The 16,998-nt window shown below is 39.4% G+C and overlaps 1 protein-coding gene across 2 annotated transcripts in view; it reads left to right on the top strand.

The window, feature by feature from the left end:
• The window catches only part of U2SURP (U2 snRNP associated SURP domain containing), a 58,007-nt gene that overhangs the window by 26,043 nt on the left and 14,966 nt on the right, over window positions 1-16,998 (top strand). For both annotated transcript variants that reach the window (XM_075546798.1, XM_075546796.1), the window contains exons 20-24: window positions 543-665; window positions 2,244-2,400; window positions 3,151-3,246; window positions 11,302-11,368; window positions 15,918-16,077. In XM_075546798.1, coding sequence (XP_075402913.1) covers window positions 543-665; window positions 2,244-2,400; window positions 3,151-3,246; window positions 11,302-11,368; window positions 15,918-16,077 — 603 coding nt within the window. The remainder of the gene's footprint in view (window positions 1-542; window positions 666-2,243; window positions 2,401-3,150; window positions 3,247-11,301; window positions 11,369-15,917; window positions 16,078-16,998) is intronic.

Raw genomic sequence — 16,998 nt, 5'->3', positions numbered from 1 at the left:
CCTGAACAAGTAATTATGCATTTATAGGAAGATGACTTTATGTTAGGAAAATAATTTATCCTGAGAAGATTCCCATTGGCTCCCATCATTTAGACCATTTGACTTCATGTACTGAAAATCAAAGGAAGGTCTAACAGAATTCGCCAGAATAGGGGATAGTAATTCTTGGATCATAGAGATTCAAAATTTGGCTAATTTTGTTTTCTCACTTTCAGAATTCTCTATAATACAATCTCTTAGACTTTAACTTAATGATTCCAGTAGTGATGTAAGAGTTAGTCTTCCCACTTATAAAGTATTTTGTTATCTTTTAGTTTATTAAAATATACTTATTTTATAAAACACTTATTTTTTATGATCACCACTTTTTTTTTAATTGGAAGGTAACATTTTTAAAAAGTTGTAGTGATTTTTAACCTAATGTTATAAAGGATATCAATTTAAAATAGAAGAAATTATGATGGGATTTCTCATGAACTTATGTTTAACACATACTGCCCTATAATAATAATTTGTCTCTTGTTTATTTTTTTATATCTTAGCAAAGGGTAATGACCTGCTTCAGAGCATGGGAAGATTGGGCTATTTATCCAGAACCATTTTTGATCAAACTGCAAAATATTTTCTTAGGGCTTGTAAATATTATTGAAGAAAAGGAAACGGAGGTGGGTATACAGTGTTTGGTTGTTTTTAAAAATTTATTTGTTGGACACACTAGAGATGTGGTATGTTACAGATGTGAGTAATCCTTGTTTATGAAAAATATTTCCTGCTTACCACTAAAGAGTGAATTTTTGTTGCTGCTAGAGAAGGCTTCATAAAGTTGGTGTGAAAATGGAATGGGAAGGTAATGGAATTTTTTTCATGAACTTTGTGAAGGCCCCGTAAGAGAGAGCAAGTAGAACAGGAAAAGAAGTAAGAGCCATTATATATATGTATAGTGCGTAGGTGTATCCCAATTTTGTTTTGGTAAAGAAAGTCCTATAAATAAAGATGGAGCGCAGGTGGCATTGGGTTGCAACTGAAACCATCAGCTGCATTTTAGAAGAAAGGCGAGGCCTTCTACTCCCAAAAAGAGTTACAGTGTGGGAAACCCGCAGAGGCAGTTCTACTCTTGTCAGATAGAGTCGCTGTAAGTTGGGATTCACTTCATGGCAGTGAGGGATTTTTTTATTTTAATAGAAAATGAGGTGAGGTGGTGGTTGCTAACTGATAGGTTGGTCATTCCAACCCACCAGCTACTTTGCAGGAGAAAGATGTGTCAGACCATCAGGAAAACGACAGCCTTGTAAATCCCATGGTGCAATCCTACCCTGTTTTGCAAGGCCACTATGTGTCTGAATTGACAACACTTTTTTGGCTGTGTTAATTATAAGCATGACAAGATGGACCACAATGGTAGATTTTCTTCATTACCATTCTACTGCTAAACACTTGGGAATCAGTCTTGTCCACCTCTGCTTCTGCCGCCCTAGGTTCGCGATCATTCTTTTGGTCACTCATGCAAGAACCTCATAATTGGTCTCTCGGTCTCTACTTTTGTTCACTTCCAGTCCACTCTTACTATAATAAATGCTATTTTTATTTTGTGGGTGAAGTCTGATTTTGTTCCTATTGCTCAAAATGTGTCAGTCGCTTCCATTGTTTTTGTTGTAGAGTTCATTTATATGGTGATCAGTGTCCTTGGCTGTATTCTTTTACTCCTGTCCCAGTCACATTGTCCTTACAGTAGTTTCTGAAATGTTCCATGCTCCCTCTTGGCATCAGCATTTTGACATGTTCATTCCTCATTCTGGAACGTCCTTTTACCTGGGGTCCTTCAGATTTTTGCTGAGAACACAGGACCCTCTCTAACCTTTCTAGGGGAACCCTGTTTCATAGTATGATATGCCTGTTGGTTGTAGTAGTATCTTAGTTTCTGTTATATGCTTGCCTCTTCCTACAAAAGTAAAACTATACTAAGGTCTTGATGACAAAAAGGACCAAACTAGTGTATGCTCATTGAATCTTCAGTACCTCTAAGGTTATCTGGCACCAGTAAGCACAGGGTAAAACAATTGATGAAATAAATGCATGAATTATGGCTCTGTAGATGATAAAATATATTTGTTTTCACATTGTTCTTGAGAATAATGGTAGGCATTCATTCAATTGGTCAGCTTCTGTTGGATTACAAATTAATACTGTAGCAATATGACTTTAGCAAGCAGAGGAAAATGTTACCGTAATGTGCATTTCTGTAGGATGTACCAGATGATCTAGATGGTGCCCCCATTGAGGAAGAACTAGATGGTGCACCTCTTGAAGATGTGGATGGAATTCCTATTGATACTACACCCATTGATGATCTTGATGGAGTTCCTATAAAGACTCTTGATGATGATCTTGATGGAGTACCTTGTAAGTTCAAGTTTCAAACTGATTATATCTAATAGTAAGTTTGTTTACTAAGTTTGATTATCAGAACTTAATCTCCACACACGATGATATGGAAGGTTATACTTTCTGATTAAGAAGATAGCAAGTCACTGATGGTTTTTCTTTTATTGTTAATATTTCAACTATCCAGTAATATGCTTATGTATGAAAGTCCCAAGAAAAATTTTTTTCTTTTTGATAATTTTTTTGTGTTGGGGTAGTTGCCTCATTTACTTACAAGTTTCTCTCTCTCTCTTTTTTTTTTTTTGTTGCTTAATTATCAGGATACTATGAGCTAAATATTATGGTTAGTTAAATTTACTATTCCAGGGCCTGGTTTTATCAGTTCTGTTTTTTTTAATTATTTTCTAGGTAACTCAGTTTTACTAACTGCCTGAAATGATATTTGGAAATAAGTATATACAATCTTATGTACATTTGAATTATGTATTAAAATAGTGGGCAGTATAAGCTTAAAATAGTTTAACTTTCTCAACATATCCAGTGTTTAGAATATTAATAATCTATATTTTCTGAGTCGATAAAATCTTGAAATTGGATTTAAGATGCATAGAATTGAATTAGTCATACTTTTTCTTTATATTTTCATTATTAGTCCATGCATGGCCTTATTTTACATTACTTTTAAGTAATTATCACTGATACTAGAGAACCCATTGCTTTGGGTCAACCTCTAATAGTCAAAGTTAATGTTGCACCTTTCCCCAATAGTGGACGTGACTGAAGATTCAAAGAAAAATGAGCCTATATTTAAAGTTGCCCCATCCAAGTGGGAAGCTGTTGATGAATCGGAATTGGAAGCACAGGGTGAGTGTAAAAGTAAAATGAATAATGAGATTCAGAATCAAATACTTAAGAATAAATTAAATTAATTTTAAATTAAATTGGGGGTGCTTTTTAATTTAATTGGCGTGTTTACAGCTCAGTACAATCCATAGTCACTTGTATCAAGCATATTTGTACATATGTTCCCATTTTTTCCTCGACATTCTTGACTCTGGTATCAGCTCTACTTTTTTCCCTCTCATCTCATCTCATCCCCCTCGTGACCTCATGATAAAATTATAAATTATTATTATTTTCATATCTCACACTGACCACTATCTCCCTGCCCCTATGGTTTCTGTTGTTCTTTCACCTGGAGGGCTGGTTATGTGTGGTTATGTGTCGATCATTGGAATTGGTTCCCTTTTTCTCCCCTCCTCGTTGCCCCTTCTGGTATGGCTATTCCCATTCCTGTTCCTGGATTCCATGTGTAGTGAGCTCTGATCTCTTGTCTGTATCTGTGTATGTACATGCTCCAGTCTAATTTGAAGTGAGAGGCAGCACTGGGACCATGATGGTGGGGGGTGGGGAAGCCTCAAGGAAACAGGAATATTGTGTGTTTCATTGGTGTTTTACTGCTCCCTGGTTGACTCATTCCTTCCCTGTGGCCCCTCTGGAGGGATGTTCCATTGTTTACAGATGGACTTAGAACTCTGCTCCAACCACCCTCGTTCTCAATGATATGTTTTTTTTGTTTGTTATGAGTCTTCTGATGCCTGTTACCTGGTCCCAATGACTCTTCATGATCGCACTGGCTGGCGTGCTTCTTCCATGCCGGCTTGTTGCTTCTCTGCCGAATGGCCGTTTGTTTAACATCAAGTCTTTAAGACCCCAGACGCTATCTCTTGATAGCAGGACACCATATGTTTTTGTCAGCACATTTGCTTATGCACTCATTTTTTTCTTCAGCAATTGTGCTGGGAGAGTGAGCATCAAAGAATACTAGTTTGTTAGAAAAAAGTGTTTTTGTATTGAGGGTATGAGCAGAGGCCCGAAGACTGTCTACTGCTTCAGTATATTGCCATATAATTATATGTAAGTAGGCCAATACCTCTTTTATGCATTAATGTATTTACATATGTACATACCTATGCGTATACCTCTATCCATAGCTTTGCTTCCTAGCTCTTTCCTCTGTTTACTTTTCCTTTCCTCCTGCCCCACTATCATGCTCACCCTTCTTCTGCCTCTTAGTACTTCCTCTCAGCTAGATTGCTGTAGCTCCAACACCTGCAGGATCTCGCCATCCTCTTTGTTGATTTTAATTCTCTAGTTGTTCACCTGTCTGTGGTGTTTGCTCACTGCACCCTTCCCCTGCCACCTTCTCCTCCAAATCCCTCTGGGACTGTCTGACCCGTTGCTTTCTCCTCAAGCTTGCTTCTATGCCTGTCTTATATAATTAGGCAAACCAGCAGTGGCATAGACCAGACAAAAAGAAAACAAAAGATTGAAAAAAGACAGGAAAAAAAGACAAGAGACAAATCATATAATTCCAGGTCTGTCCGCTGATCTTTATGATACCTCCCCACTGGTCCTGGGGGAGTTCCAGGAGCTGCCCCTCCTAGCCGGAAGTCTATTTGGGGGCCTCTGTAGGGGTGTTGTAGCTTTGCTTTGCTCCAGTTGCCGATCTGTTATGCTCCCTTCTTGGTTTTCCCTGCTTGGGTGTGTGTGTGTTGGGGGGGGGGGGAGTTTAGACCATACTACCTCCCCACCATGTGTCCCAGTATTGTCCTCTGTTGCAGTAGGCTCCAGTAAGGGAATAACATGACATGAGCTCTTGTTTGCCCTACACCCTTTCTGTGCCTTAGCAGCTCTGTGCAGGGACGTCCTCCTGGTTTGGTGTGCCACTGTGGGAGCTAGACTAACTGTTCTTTTCTCTTTTTCCTTCATGGTTTGCTTCCCTTTGAGTGTGGTATGTCGGCCCCTCCCCAACCTGTAGGCTTAGTATTGCTCTCTGTTGCACATGCTTTTAAGGAGGGGGTCAGTTTGACTCTGGTTGGGACCAGCCCTGTAGCCCAGTCTTTTCATTTCTTCCTCCACGTGGTTACATTGCCCTCATGGTTTGGTGCGCTGTGGTGTGGTCTGTATGCACGCTGCCAATTCTGTGGAGACATAACCAGTACTCTCCTCCTGGGTGGGTTAGTGCTCTGCTCCTCATGCCATCATCTCACTTTGATGTGCACACCCTTTTCTCCCTCCCCCTTCACCCCCTTTCCTCTTCTTTGTGTTGGATTAATGTGTGCCTCCTTGAGTTTAGTCTGACCTCCACCTGACTGCCTGTATCTCAAGCCATATATTGTGAAATAAGTGGCTTTTCTTCTATATCCACTGTGCTGATTATATTTATCTCAGAGGACTCATGTTGTACTTGTCCTTTTGTGATTGATTGGTAGACTTTGCTTAGCATAATTTCCTCCCAACTCTCACCATGAAACGAGTTGTTTCATGTGATCGTCAGTGCTTTTTAGTGACATAGTATTCCATTGTGTGTATGTGTCAGGATTTACTAATCTACTTGTCTATTGACGGGAATTTGTTTCCAACTCTTTGCGATTGTGAATTGTGCCGCAATAAACATTGGAGTGCAGACAACTGGTTGTATTTTACTTCTTAACTCTTCTGGGTGTATGTCCTATATAAGGATAGCTGGGTTATAAGGTAGACAACTTGCCATTTTCTTTAAATATCACCAGATGGCTTTCCACAGAGTCTCTACATGTCTACGCAACCACCAGCAGTGGAGGAGAGTTTCTGTCTCGCCACATCCCACCCAACATTTGTTGTTCTCTGATTTTCTCCTTTGGGCTCACCTCAAGGGTGTTAGATGGTATCTCATGGTTGTTTTAATTTTCATTTCTCTAATGGCTAATGATTGGGAGCATTTTCTCATGGTTATTGGCCACACCGGTGTCCTCCCTAGTGAAACTTTTCAGTTCCTTTGCCCACTTTCTCAGAGGATGAATGGTTTCCTCTTTTTGCAGGCCGGGAGGGTATGGTAGATTTTAGTAATCAAACCTTTGTTCTGTTACTGCTAAAAATCCTCCCCTAGTCTGGGTTGCCTCTTGGTGAAGTCTTTCGAAGCACACAGTTGTTTTATCCTTAGTAAACCCCACTTGTTGATTGCAGGTTCACCAGTGTGTACCCTTCCCTATTGCAGTTAACCTATGGCCAAGGTTTTTAGGTTTGTCCCGATTCCTTCATTGATGGTCCTGATAGTTTGGGGGTTTACTTCTAGTTCTGTGATCCACCTTGAATTTGTTCTTGTGCATGGGGTGAGGTAAACATGTTTCACTTTTCTACATGTGGATATCCATTGTTTCCTGCACCACTTGTGAAAGAGGGCATCCATCTCCCATTTGATGCTTTTGGGGCCCTTGTTGAAGATCAGTTGTATGTATGCTGATAGTTTTATTTCTGTGTTTTCTGTTGTTTTTCCATTGGTCTGAGTAGCAGTCATTTTGCCAGTAGCACGCTGTTGTGACCACTGTGGCTGTGTAGTAGGTTGTTAAAGTCAGGTAAAAGTGAGCCCTCTGACTTTGCCATTCTTCTTAAGGAGTTCTCTGCTAATTTTGGGCTTTTTCCCTCTCCATATGAAATTGATAGTTTTTTCAATTCTTTGAAGAAGGCTGTTGGTATTTGAATCGGGATAGCATTAAACTTATAAAGTGCCTTGGTTAAGATTGACATTTTTACTGTATTGAATCTTCTAATCCAGGAGCATAGGTTGTTCTTTCATTTGTGGAGGTACCTTCTGGTTTTCTGTAGTAGGGTCTTGTAGTTTTCCTTGTTTAAGTCTTTTTTTTTTTTTTGGTTAAATATATTCCTAGTTCTTTCAGTTTTTCATGGTATATATAGTAAACCAACAGACTCTGTTTTTGATCTTTCATCTCTTCCATATTCCTCTATCGCTCTCTAATCCTGTTGGGGAGATTTGGGGATTTTCAATGTACAAAATCATGTTGTCTGTAAATAATGATTGAACTGATTTTTTTGTGTTTCCCTCCCATATTTTATAACATGTTTGAACCTTTAAGAACTTGATTTGTTATATTTTGTATCTGGTGACTAAACTTTATTCTGGCTGTTTTAATTTTTTTTCTTTATTTTTCATTTTATTAGGGGCGCATACAACTTTTATCACAATCCATACGTATACATACATCAATTGTATAAAGCACATCTGTACATTCTTTGCCCTAATCAATTTCAAAGCATTTGCTCTCAACTTAGGCCCTTTGAATCAGGTCCTCTTTTTTATTTCCCCTCCCTCCCCGCTCCCCCCTCCCTCATGAGCCCTTGGTAATTTATACATTGTTATTTTGTCATATCTTGCCTTATCGGGACTCTCCCTCGCCCCCCCCCCCTTCTCTGCCGTCCATCTCCCAGGGAGGAGGTCACGTGTGGATTCTTGTAATGGGTTCCCCCTTTCCAACCCACTCACCCTCTACTCTCCCAGCATCGCCCCTCACACCTCTGGTCCTGAAGGTATCATCCACCCTGGATTCCCTGTGCCTCCAGCCCTCATATGTACCAGTGTACAACCTCTGCCCTATCCAGTCCTGCAAGGTAGAATTCGGATCATGGTAGTTGGGGGGAGGAAGCATACAGGATCTGGGGGAAAGCTGTGTTCTTCATCGGAAATACATCGCATCCTGACTGACCCATCTCCTCTCCTAAACCCCTGTGTGAGGGGATCTCCAGTGGCCGACAAATGGGCTTTGGGTCTCCACTCTGCACTTTCCCCTTCATTCACTATGGTGTGTGTGTATGTGTATACATATATATATGTATGTATGTATATATATATACACACACATATATTTTTTTGCATGATGTCTTAAACCTGGTCTCTTTAGCACCTCGTGATGGCACAGGCTGGTGTGCTTCTTCCATGTGGGCTTTGTTGCTTCTGAGCTAGATGGCCGCTTGTTCATCTTCAAGCCTTTAAGACCCCAGACACTACCTCTTTTGATAGCCGGGCACCATCAGCTTTCTTCGCCACATTTGCTTATGCACCCGATTGTCTTTGGCGATCGTATCATGGAGGTGTGCAGCCAATTATATGATTTTTTGTTCTTTGATGCCTGATAACTGATCTGTTCGGGACCTTGTGATCACACAGGTTGGTGTGTTCTTCCATGTGGGCTTTGTTGCTTCTGAGCTCGATGGCCGCTTGTTTATCTTTAAGCCTTTAAGACCCCAGACACTATCTCTTTTGATAGCCTGGCACCATCAACTTTCTTCACCGCATTTTTAAAATTAATTAATTAATTAATTTATTTTAACAATTTATTGGGGTTCATACAATTCTTTTTACAGTTCATACATATACATACATCAGTTGTATAAAGCACATCTGTACAGTCTTTGCCCTAATCATTTTTTTCTCTTTTCTTCTTTTACATTTTATTAGAGACTCATACAACTCTTACCACAATCCATACATATACATACATCAATTGTATAAAGCACATCCATACATTCCCTGCCCCAATCATTCTCAAGGCATTTGCTCTCCACTTCAGCCCCTTGCATCAGGTCCTCTTTTTCCCCCGCCCTCCCTCCCCATTCCCCCCTCCCTCCCCATTCCCCCCTCCCTCATATGCCCTTGGTAATTTATACATCGTTATTTTGTCATATCTTGCCCTATCCGGAGTCTCCCTTCCCCCCTTCTCTGCTGTCCCTCTCCCAGGGAAGAGGTCACATGTGGATCCTTGTAATCAGTTCCCCCTTTCCAACCCACTCACCCTCCACTCTCCCAGCATCGTCCCTCACACTCTTGGTCCTGAAGGTATCATCCACCCTGGATTCCCTGTACCTCCAACCCTCATATGCACCAGTGTACAGCCTCTGTCCTATCCAGGCCTGCAAGGTAGAATTCGGATCATGGTAGTTGGGGGGAGGAAGCATCCAAGATCTGGGGGAAAGCTGTGTTCTTCATCGATACTACCTCACACCCTAATTAACCCATCTCCTCTCCTAAACCCCTGTATGAGGGGATTTCCATTGGTCGACACTTGGGCCTTGGGTCTCCACTCTGCACTTCCCCCTTCATTTAATATGATATATATATATACACATACATACACACACTTATATCTTTTTTTTTTTTTTTGCATGATGCCTTATACCTGGTCCCTTGGGCACCTCGTGATCGCACTGGCCGGTGTGCTTCTTCCATGTGGGCTTATTTGCTTCTGAGCTAGATGGCCGCTTGTCTTCAGCGATCCTATCATGGAGGTGTGCAGTCAATGATATGATTTTTTGTTCTTTGATGCCTTGTAACTGATCCCTTTGGGAGCACTCGATCACACGGGCTGGTGTGTTCTTCCATGTGGACTTTGTTGCTTCTGAGCTAGATGGCCGCTTGTTTATCTTCAAGCCTTTAAGACCCCAGTCACTATCTCTTTTGATAGCCGGGCACCATCAGCTTTCTTCACCACATTTACTTGTTCACCCACTTTGGCTCCAGCCGTTGTGTCGGGAGAGTGAGCATCATAGAGTTCCAATTTAATGAAAGAAGGTATTCATGCATTGAGGGAGTGTTTGAGTAGAGGCCCAAGGTCCTTCCGCCACCTTAATACTTGACCTATAAATATAGACACATAGATCTATTTCCCCATCCTCCTATATATATTTGCATGTACATGTCTTTGTCTAGACCTCCATGAATGCCCTTTGACTCCTAGCTCTTTCCTCCATCTCCCTTGACTTTCCTCCTGCCCTACTACCATGCTTCATCGCCACCTGGGCTAGAGTATACCTCTTCTCTAAGCAACCTTACCCTTGATCATTTCCCACCAGGCCTGCCACTCCCCCTTCTCTTCCATTTGGGGTCCTATGTTTTTCCCTTGTCCCTGGGTTTGTTAACACCACTTCCTTACCCCCCCTACCCCCCCACCCCAAGTCCCCCCAGAACTGTCGGTCCCGTTGTTTTTCCTCCAGATAGTTCATCCAGCCTTTCCTATTCAGACAGACCTGTGGAGTCACTAACATGCACGAAAACTAGACAGAGGAAAACAAAGCAACAGTATACAACCAGAAAACAAAACAACAACAACAAACCACTGACAAAGAACAAAACAAACATATCAAGAAAGAAGAGTTTGCAGTCAGTTCAAGGATCATTTGTTGGCCCTTAGGAGCGTTTTCCAGTCCAGTCTGTTGGGGCACCACGCCCTGGCCCCAAAGTCCACTTTCAGCATTCCCTGGGGACCTTGCCACTCCATTCCCTTGCTGTTCCGCTGCACTCCCCCAGTGCTTTGCCTCGGTGTGGTGGGATCAGGTCAGGTGCAGTTCGTACACTGTGTCTCCGGTGCTGTCCCCTGTATCACTGTTGGTAACTTAGGGGCATCATGTTTCATAGTGGGGCTAGCCATGTTCTCTCTGTGGACTGGCTGCTCTAGTCAGGAACACCATCCTCATGGCCTGGTTGGCCAGGTTGTGCTCCACTCTCTCCTCCCCCTTCCTCTGCTCCCGTGTGCTCTGATCAGATATGTCCATCTCCCAGAACCTGTTATAATTTTTTTACAGCTTTCAGTTTGGTTGTTTACATGAGTAAGCGGAAATTGCTAGAAACCATAAGGCATTTTGGTCTAAACTGTACTCTAGAGAAGTACATACCTATTTGGAAATCTACTTAGAGGTTATTTTTAGGGTAGCCAAGCTTTGACTCTCATGTGTCTGACTTACTAGATCAAGCATACGTCACCACCTCAGATAGCTTGCTTATTTGGGCAAGTATCCTATGTTTATAACCTATAATTGTTAATGTTTATAGAGCTTGCAATTACATAAAACTTTTCAGCTAGCACAGAAGCGAGGAAGATAATTTTATTTGGCACTTTATGGCATTTGAATAATAGTATAGGTGTGAAAAAAGTAGATTTTTATAGCAGACAGAAATATCTAATGAAAGAAAGATATATGTAGATAAACCTATAATATAAACATTCACTTTGAAGCAGCTGCTTCTATGCTATTATAAAAATGCTAATTTAGCTTATGGAATTACATCCCTTTTTCCCTTTCATTCAGCTGTAACAACTTCTAAGTGGGAGTTATTTGACCAGCATGAAGAATCAGAAGAAGAAGAAAATCAAAAGTAAGAATCTAGGCTTCAATGTACTTAACTCTTTGTTTACATAAACTCTCATTAAGGGGTATGGGTGAAATAATTGTGAAGTGGAAAACTTCACTCTTTATAAAACCTTGTAAGAGGATCAGTTTTAGTTCCCCATTATTTTCTCAGTGAATAAAGAGCTCTTGGTTGCTAGTCTTGGTGCACCTGATTTCACCTTACTTTTGAGTTTATTTTAAATCCTAGGGCAGGGGTTCTCAACCTGTGATTTGTGACTCCTTTGGGGGTCAAACGACCCTTTCACAGGGGTCGCCCAAGTCGTAACAGTAGCAAAATCACAGTTATGAAGTAGCATTGAAAATAATTTAATGTGTGTGGGGGTGGGGGAATCACCATAACATGAGGAACTGTATTAAAGGGTCTCGGCATTAGGAAGGTTAAGAACCACTGTGCTAGGGTATGCGTTCTCACTCTGTAGTTTCCAATTGATTAACTGCAAGTGTTTCAAATCTCTGTCATCAAATATTGTTTTGAACACTATGAAGGTGATTTTTAAGATGTGGGAAGATTTTGCTCGTTTTCTTTTGGAGTGTATATTACTAAGAAAAATAATTGTATTAAGACTCTTCCATTATTTATATGTAAAAGTCTTGGTGGATGAATTAATAATAAGAGAAAAATCCCCTGCTCTCAAGTTGGTGCTGACTCCTAGTGGCCTTATAGAGAGCGTAGAACAGGTTTCTGAGAGGAACTCTTCACAGGTGCAGACAGCCTTGGACTCTTCTTGAAGGTTTGAACTCGGTGTAGAGAAATTATAGTTTTGCTTTATTATAATTCTCCAAAAATTGTTTTTGCATTTAGCACTGAGAGAAATTATAGTTTTGCTTTATTATAATTCTCCAAAAATTGTTTTTGCATTTAGCACTGAGTGATTTCAGGAATTTCTGTTTCTATATTTTCTTGCAAGTTTGTATTGGTAGTTTTGTTTTTGGTTTTTTTTATTTAATTTTTTTTCTGGGATATTGGTAGTTTGTAATAAGTACTGACACTAGGAAAATCCTTGCAAAGTCAGTTAGTTTTTCAAATGGAAAGGAGATGGTGTCAAGAGCACAAAACCCATTTCTCTTTATCTCCAGAGATGTAGATACCTACCGGTTTTCTTTTATTTTCAAATGAAAGAATGAACAAAGTGAAATGTCTGAATTTCATCCCTGTGCAGTGTGGGTATTTTTGTGGATTTTAGAAGAGTGGTCATCACCAGCATTCACAGTGTTGAGGAAATGTGTTGATGCATGGTTTGTGGAGCTCCTGTGTGCCCGGATGAGGAAAACCTGACAACAAACATGTCTTTCCAGAGGTGTTGGTTTGATTGGAACAAGTTAGCAGTGATTAGCAAGTTTGTAAAATGTAGATGTGGCTTCTCTGAGACTGTTTAGGAATTGGGAACAGGTCATTTCAATTTGCTTTAAAGGAATGTCCCATCCTTTTCTCCCTCCTTGCGCCTCCCTCCCCTCCCCCAATGGTGGTGGTGGTGGTGGTGGGTTTCATCCCCCCTCAAAATTTTAGGTCCACGAGCTTGTCATTAACATCTGTCACCAATTTAGAATTACTTTTATTATTATATAATTAGGGGAAAGGAAGGGTGGAAAACATTACTTATAAATTTCCGTTGTAGAACTTTCAATATTTAGTTGACTTTGCAACATTTTCTTGAACAAATTTTATTTTATGATTAATGTTGAGTATAAAGGTATTTGAATATTTGACATGGGATAATCAGTGCATTGATATAGTGAGGAGTGAGGCATAGTCACCAGAAATAACCTTTAATATTTAAGAACTCTAGAGAAACTATATCAACATAAAGTTGATTTGTTAAAAGAAGGAATTTGAACTTTAAACATGGATAGGTAATGGTGCTGAAAAGAAGTGGCCCAGACGGAACGAAAGAAAAAGGGGAAAAAAAGAAAAAGCTCCACGTAATTCAGTAATGATGATACTAGAAAAATAAAGCCACTGCTGTGTTTATGTAAATTAACATACAAGTCCTGTGCTCCCTTGAAGTTTTGTTTGGAATGAAATTGTATCGCTGAATTTGCCACTCATGTAGAGATATCATGTAAAATAAAGGCAAAATACCTCACTTAGAACATACTGATGTTTAGAATTTTCTTATGCCCCACTACTACTCTAGTGGCTAGATCTAAAATGCCTTTTATACAGAGTGGCTTGTTACACTGACAAGATTTTTGCATCCCTGGCAAACTGATTTTTTTTTTTTAAAGCACCACTAACACTGTGGACAAAATGTCCAAAGTACTAACGTTTCTCTGGAATGAACCTGTATGGTTTTGGAGCTTTGAATTTCCATTTCTTTCAAGAAGCAACTGTGAGGCAATTTGTTTTTAGAATTGTTAACTAGGTAAAGCCTGAGCGGATTGCTTAATAAGCCTTGAAGAATTGTAATAGGGACCATAAAATACAAGGACGCTTCAAGAGGCTCTTGGAAAAGTTCTAGTCTTCTAATTCTGTTTTTTTTTAAATTGAACTTTTTGAAGCTTCCTGATATATTTCTAATTATTAAAATACCACTTATTTAAAGCATTTTAAAAAACCCATCTGATCTTGGACGCTTAGCTTTGTAGATTTATTCTATGCAAATGTAAATATGAATAACTGAAACAAATTACATATTGAAAAGACTATTGGTAGTTTCCACTCATTTGTTAGTAGGTATGTTTCATGTCAATCCATATAATTATGTGCTCTCAGATTTATCTCTGATTGAAAGTCATTCAAATAAATGTATAAGAATTAGGGGTGTATTTGAAGTTTTTAAAAAAATGGAAATACAAACGGCTGGAACTAGTTAAGTAGTTTTCATCGTATAGATAACAGTTTAATTAATGACTTCAGGTCCTTATTCCAGAATAACTCTGTAAATGTCCTTATTTACAAAAACACATAAATATGTATGAGGGAGCTTTGAAAGTTCTTGGGAAAATTTTATCCAGCTTTTAATTTCCCCACCCCAACTTTTTGAAGCTCTCTTTGTATACATACTTTAGCCCCTTAAAAGTATCTTAAACACTTGAAGAATTTTATGAACCAGGAAGAAATGTGTTTTTAACATTTAACTAAAAAACTACATTTAGGAAATTTCTGACAGATGAGTGAGATATAGTAATTTAAAAAACTTAATTTATAAAGGACAGTGTTTTCATTATTCTTTTCAAGGTTGGTGTGGATGATTTTCTTCCCCACCAAAGTGTGGTATTGACTTGTAACTATATGTGGTATAAATGATTGTGAGCCTCTGAGTATGAAGTTTGTAAAAGCATTTTAATAATGTTCTTGAAAGGACATCTTTATGAGAAATTCAAAATCTAGTAGCTTAGTCTTCTCTAGTTCTATCTTACTCTGTTTCTAGCACCTTGTTTTATCTGCCTAGCTTAAAACTTACTTCCAGAATATGTATTTACCCTATTTTTTTTAACACTGATTGCTGTTTTGAAAGAATTTGGTTATGTGGAAATACTTTATAGTAATATGAGTAATCTTAAATGTCTACTAAAGGAATTCATAGGGTCAGATGTATTTATTAACCAAATATATTAAAGAAAAGGGGGTATGCTTTTTTGTATTTGCCAGTAATGCTAGTGTTATGATTTGTATTGTTAGGAAGTAATTTTGTCTAGCATACACAAACATGTGTAAGCATATTTGCTCATGGATATCTTTCACTTTGCCCAGGCTTATTTGCCAACACCAAATAGGCACACACAGTTCAGTCCCAGCATATCCTCATTCTTTGCACTTTAAGACCATTTTGTTAATGCTGTAATAACTCGTCTGAGCTTGGATACATAGCTGCCTGCCTGCTTTTCTGTTTCCAGTACAGTGTTTCTGAAGCACAAGGGAATATTTTCCTCTTGGATTCCAAGGGACTTCCATGGCAGCCACTATGCTTTTTATTTTCTTTTTGCCTGACCTAGAACTAATAAAAATTTATAGTCAGAGCAACACAAATACTAGTAGTGCAAATGTTTATCGTTTCTATCCCTGCTTTATTCTAGACTTAAATACTAATCAGATAAGTGTTTTATATGTGGCATTGATCACGTCATAGTAATCTGTGATCCAAAGGAAAGTCTTTCCTAGCTGATAGGCTCTGCTGAAGGGATGGCCATTATTTGGCTTCTTAAATTTAGCCTTTATGAAATCACTGTATAGAAGCTCAGCCTTTTTTTTTTTGCAGGGCAAACAAGGCTTTTTTAATTTTAAAAATAATTTTATTAGGGGCTCATACAACTCTTACCACAATCCGTACATACATCCATTGTATAAAGCAATTTGTACATTCGTTGCTCTCATCATTCTCAGAACGTTTGCTCTCCTAAGAAGTCTTGCAAAGTTACTCAAAAAGTAAGATTTGATAAAATATCTTGTAAAATAAGTGCTCATCTTCTTCGGTCTCACATTACGGCCATGAAAAGTAAAGTATCTAGAATATAAGACCTTAGCACTTCTTTTTGCTGCCTTGACATCAAATATGTTGTGCTTATTCCCAAAGCCAAGAAGAGGAAAGTGAAGATGAAGATGATACTCAAAGTTCCAAATCTGAAGAGCATCATTTGTACTTAAATCCCATTAAAGAAGAAATGACAGAGTCTAAGTTCTCTAAGTACTCTGAAATGAGCGAGGAAAAGCGAGCTAAACTCCGGGAAATTGAGGTTAGTATTGCAGTGACATTTCACTTGCATTCCTGGACGTCTTTCATTTCCACCACCAATTCTGGCTCCTGTTTGGCATCTTACCTTCCTGCATATGCCATTCCCTCCCTCTGCCTTTTGTTAGTTGCTGTCAGTCGATTCCAACTTGTGACCGTTCCATCTTGCTTGCAGAGTAGATAAGTTCCTTGGGGTTTCCAAGGCTATGACCTATAGGAAGCAGACTGCCTCCCAAACTTGTCTTCTGAGATCCTTCTGGGTGGGTGCTGACTGCCAGCATTTTAGTTCGTAGTCGTGTGTTCAACCGCTCACACTACCAGGAACTTCTTTACCAGTGCCTGAAAACCTTCATGGCTAGTGAGTGTGAAGTCTGACTCACACTGCAGGCCTTTCATTCTCAAGCATCCCTTCCTTGAAAGTCTCCTAGTTCATCTGTTATTTTACATGTGTTATGTAATGGAGACACTCGCTCGCTCACATATGTTTGAAGGTACCATCTGCTTTACCTGTAATGCTGTGATTTCCATATGGAAAAAGGACCTTGTCTGTTTTCTGTTCATTGGAGTCACTCCACGCACATTAGAGATTCTCGAGTATGTCACTAATGAAAGTTGAGACTGCATAAGTCTATTTTGAAGTAGTAAAACTGGTTCTAATGAATGGATTGTCTGTAAATATTCAGTATGATCAGTGGAGCCAGCCCCTGAGTGTTGAACACAGTTGACTGGCTTGGCTGCTGAGTGAGACATTGGAGGTTTGGATCTGTCCTAGGAGAAGGTAAAATTACTTTCTGGCACATTCTAGTTTTGTAAATGCAGTAAAATACAGGCTTATTTAAAATACCATTTTCCTTTGTGGTTGGAGAGTGAGATGAGGCCTGGTATAAAGAACAGGGCTGGAGGACTAATAGAGCCCAAACTATCT

Source organism: Tenrec ecaudatus, chromosome 4, assembly GCF_050624435.1.
Source record: "Tenrec ecaudatus isolate mTenEca1 chromosome 4, mTenEca1.hap1, whole genome shotgun sequence".
NCBI lineage: Eukaryota > Metazoa > Chordata > Mammalia > Afrosoricida > Tenrecidae > Tenrec > Tenrec ecaudatus.
Note: the sequence above shows the minus strand (reverse complement) of the source record. Positions and strands in the feature narration are given on the sequence as shown.